Source organism: Poecilia reticulata, linkage group LG19 (genome assembly GCF_000633615.1).
Source record: "Poecilia reticulata strain Guanapo linkage group LG19, Guppy_female_1.0+MT, whole genome shotgun sequence".
Lineage (NCBI taxonomy): Eukaryota > Metazoa > Chordata > Actinopteri > Cyprinodontiformes > Poeciliidae > Poecilia > Poecilia reticulata.
This window is the reverse complement of record NC_024349.1, coordinates 1,219,895-1,223,092: the sequence shown is the minus strand read 5'-3', so window position 1 is coordinate 1,223,092 and position 3,198 is coordinate 1,219,895. Positions and strand designations below refer to the sequence as shown.

The following is a 3,198-nucleotide window of genomic DNA, read 5'->3' as shown; positions in this document are numbered from 1 at the left end:
TGCTAAAGAGCAACAACACAATATTTGGTTGAAGCTAATGCTAAAGAGCAACAATAACAATATTTAGTTGAAGCTAATGCTAAAGAGCAACAACAAATCTATTTAGTGGAAGCTAATGTAAAAATGTAGCTGTGTAAATCTAAACTATCTGCTTGGTTTATCAATAATTCACCTAATAGCAATATTCTCCGACATCTTGAGAGACGTCTGCTGAATTAACTATTTGTCCCGCAGTCATTTTGAAAATATAAATAAATGTTTCTAGAGGTCATCAGAGGTCAACCTAATCTACTCAGCTACTTTGTGCTGCAATTTTTTTGTTTGTGCTGCTTTTGTTTTGAAGAAACTTTTTTACTAATATCTCTAAAATGACCGGCACAAATGAAAACGTTTGCTGCAGCAGTGCTGCTGAGGTTGGGGAAGAAGCCGTGAGGCGTTTGACTCACGGGAATCCATGATGGCCTTCCACCTGCTGCTCCACTGGCTCAGCTGCTGCGCGTACAGCTTCTCCACCGTGGCTCGCTCCAGGAAGCAGGCCGTGATGTCGTTACAGGCCTGGAAGGACTGGTCCGTCCTCTGCACCGTGCGCCCGTAGTTCCCAGGCTGGGTGGAAACGGAAGCAGCGCAGAGATTCGCTTTACGAGTCGGAATTGAGAACCGATCAGAAACTGATCAATGATATTGCTGAATAATCGTCACCATCCAGAAGCTCTGCCTCTTGGGATCCTCCAGCGGTTCCTTTGGTTGGCTCGCCATTTCTAGGAACAAAGTAAACCTCTGTTAATGTCGGGGGTGTCCAACACGAGGCCCGGGGGCCGACTGTGGCCCCGTAACTGCAATTCAATAATGATCCAAATTTGTCCCGTCTGTCAGAGCTGCAGATGCAAAGTTTGATAAAGTTTATTTGAAGAGCCGAGTTTCAGACTGACAACATGAAGGAGACTTTATAAATGTTTGATTACTTCAGAGTTTCATTTGCTAAATAATGAAACTTTTAATGCAAAGTTGCATTAAAAGTTTCATTATTTACTGGATGTCACTTCATAACAAACATTTATAAAGTGTCCATGTTGTTAAGTCAGTCTTATGCTGACACCTTTAAATAAAATGTTAAAACTTTTATTTTTAATCAGGGTAAAATTATCACCAACATCATTTTCTTACAATAATAAAATAATTTTTATAACCAAGTGTTTATAATCAGTAGAACATGTTTATCCAGAGACTTTTACTGAAAATCTGCAGCTAAATCAGCTTTAATTTCATTTATTAAACTGAGTTAAATGCAGTAAGTGTTTGGAAAGAAATTCTGCTTATAGGTGAAAATAAATTTGAACCCAAAGGGATTTGAAAACAAGATGTTTTTCTTTTAATATAGCAAACGTGCAAAATTGTTCTCATGTTTTGTATCTACGATGAATATCAACTCTTTCCTATAAAAAACAAAATGACTATTGACTATTTAATTGGTTTGATTTGAGTGTTTTGGGGGTTTTTTAGAGACAGAAAGTTGAACTTTAGTCTCTTTTAGAAAAGAAGAGCAGAAACTTTCATCCTGAACGGTGAGAGCGTGGTGACCGTTGTGTCAGCCGTCTGCAGGCGTCCGGGTCCAGATGGGATCAGATTTACTGTAGGAGCCATTTATTCTTTCTTGGGTTTATCGCCACCAGGGGGCGTATTTATTTTGAGTTCTGAGTGTCTGATGGGGGATAGGTTATTTAAGGTCAACCATGATTCTGTTCAGGTGTGGTTGATTTTGGATGTATGTCGAATTTATGTGTATCTAAATGGAAACGGTGAGACAATGGACATTTGTACTGGCAATAAATGACTTTATTTATGTCAAACGAAAAGATCGGCATCCTGAATCTTAATTGAGCGCACGTAAAACCAACGCCTTTCAACAACGACCACCAGTAGCCTAAAATATAGGATTTTAGCCGCTACATTTACTTTTCCGTCACTTTAAAATTGACTTTAATTTTCCCCTCGTCACTTTAAATGCAACAATATGAACTTGGAGTTCCTCATATTTAATATTTGTTCTTGTTTTTGTTGTGACTGTGAGGAAACAGTCATTTTTTCTCTGCAGGTGAAGTTGCAGTTTAATGCATTCAGTCTCTTCTTCTCTGACCGTTTCAGTCAAACAGCTGAAATAACAGCACAGATTTTCACAGCCGACGTGTTTAAACGATCAGGATTCCTCAGGAGAGGAACACAAAGAGCCGAGAGGCAGGACATAAAATACAGCGTTTCATATCAAAGCTGCTCCGTTTTCCTTCCCACAGCTAAAACGGGATATGAGAGCAGCTTTTATGGCCACAGTAAAGAACAGCTAAACATACACAGACTGGACACCTGACTGCCAACAGGTGGCGCTGTACAGATGGCAGCATGGACACAGTTCACCTTAAAACACAAACAGATCCAGTAATCTGGTTCATTCAGAAGAAAAACACAAACTGGATTCTGTGGCTGCAATTCGTCTCAAGTGAACAGCTTCAAATCTCTTACTTTTTAAAAAAAGGAAGTTGACATTAAATACGTTGATCACAGATCTTAAATTTTGTCTTAATTTTTTTCTCGCTAGGCTTTTCTGTCAGGCAAACGTTTGAGTCGCACACAGACAGCTAAATGTTTGAGGCTACCACTAACTCACTGCTAACATTGCTAACTAGCTAGCTTTTTGTGTCTCACAGCTTAGTGGAAATTCATCTCCAGCTGAATGGACATTACATACAAGTCATAATTTTTATTCAACATGCCTTAAAGAGTCTTAAATTTGAGTTGGTGAAATATTCACAACTTTAATTCTCACTTTACTACGACTTTATTCTGCAGGGTGCTAGCTAACTAGCTAACTAGCTAGCTTAATTTCTATGCGTCATGGCGTTTTATATCAGTTGATATCCATAATTATTTATTAGTTTTTTTGTTTTAAATATCTGAAATACTTCCAGACTGGTGGAGTGACCATTCCTGCTTTGTCCAGTTTTCTCAACTTTTTGTTTTTTAATTATTTTTAGCAGTTTTGAGGCTTAAACTGGAAACTGCTGTGCCAGTTACTCAGGTCGTTGCTAGGCAACCGCAGTTGGGGGGGGGGGGTTGATTCCACCAACCTGGCCTGGGAAGGTGGCAGGAAGAAATGCTGGTCCTGAGCTCCAAAAGTTGGAAATTTGAAAAAAAAAAAATAAAAAT

At 38.9% G+C, this 3,198-nt stretch overlaps 1 protein-coding gene across 1 annotated transcript in view; it reads right to left on the bottom strand.

The window, feature by feature from the left end:
- Nucleotides 1-3,198, bottom strand: part of LOC103481055 (protein kinase C and casein kinase substrate in neurons protein 2-like) — an 11,708-nt gene that overhangs the window by 6,223 nt on the left and 2,287 nt on the right. The window contains exons 2-3 of the mRNA XM_008436308.2: nucleotides 700-758; nucleotides 447-603 (exon numbers count right to left, since the gene is read on the bottom strand). Coding sequence (XP_008434530.1) covers nucleotides 447-603; nucleotides 700-756 — 214 coding nt within the window. The 5' untranslated portion in view covers nucleotides 757-758. The remainder of the gene's footprint in view (nucleotides 1-446; nucleotides 604-699; nucleotides 759-3,198) is intronic.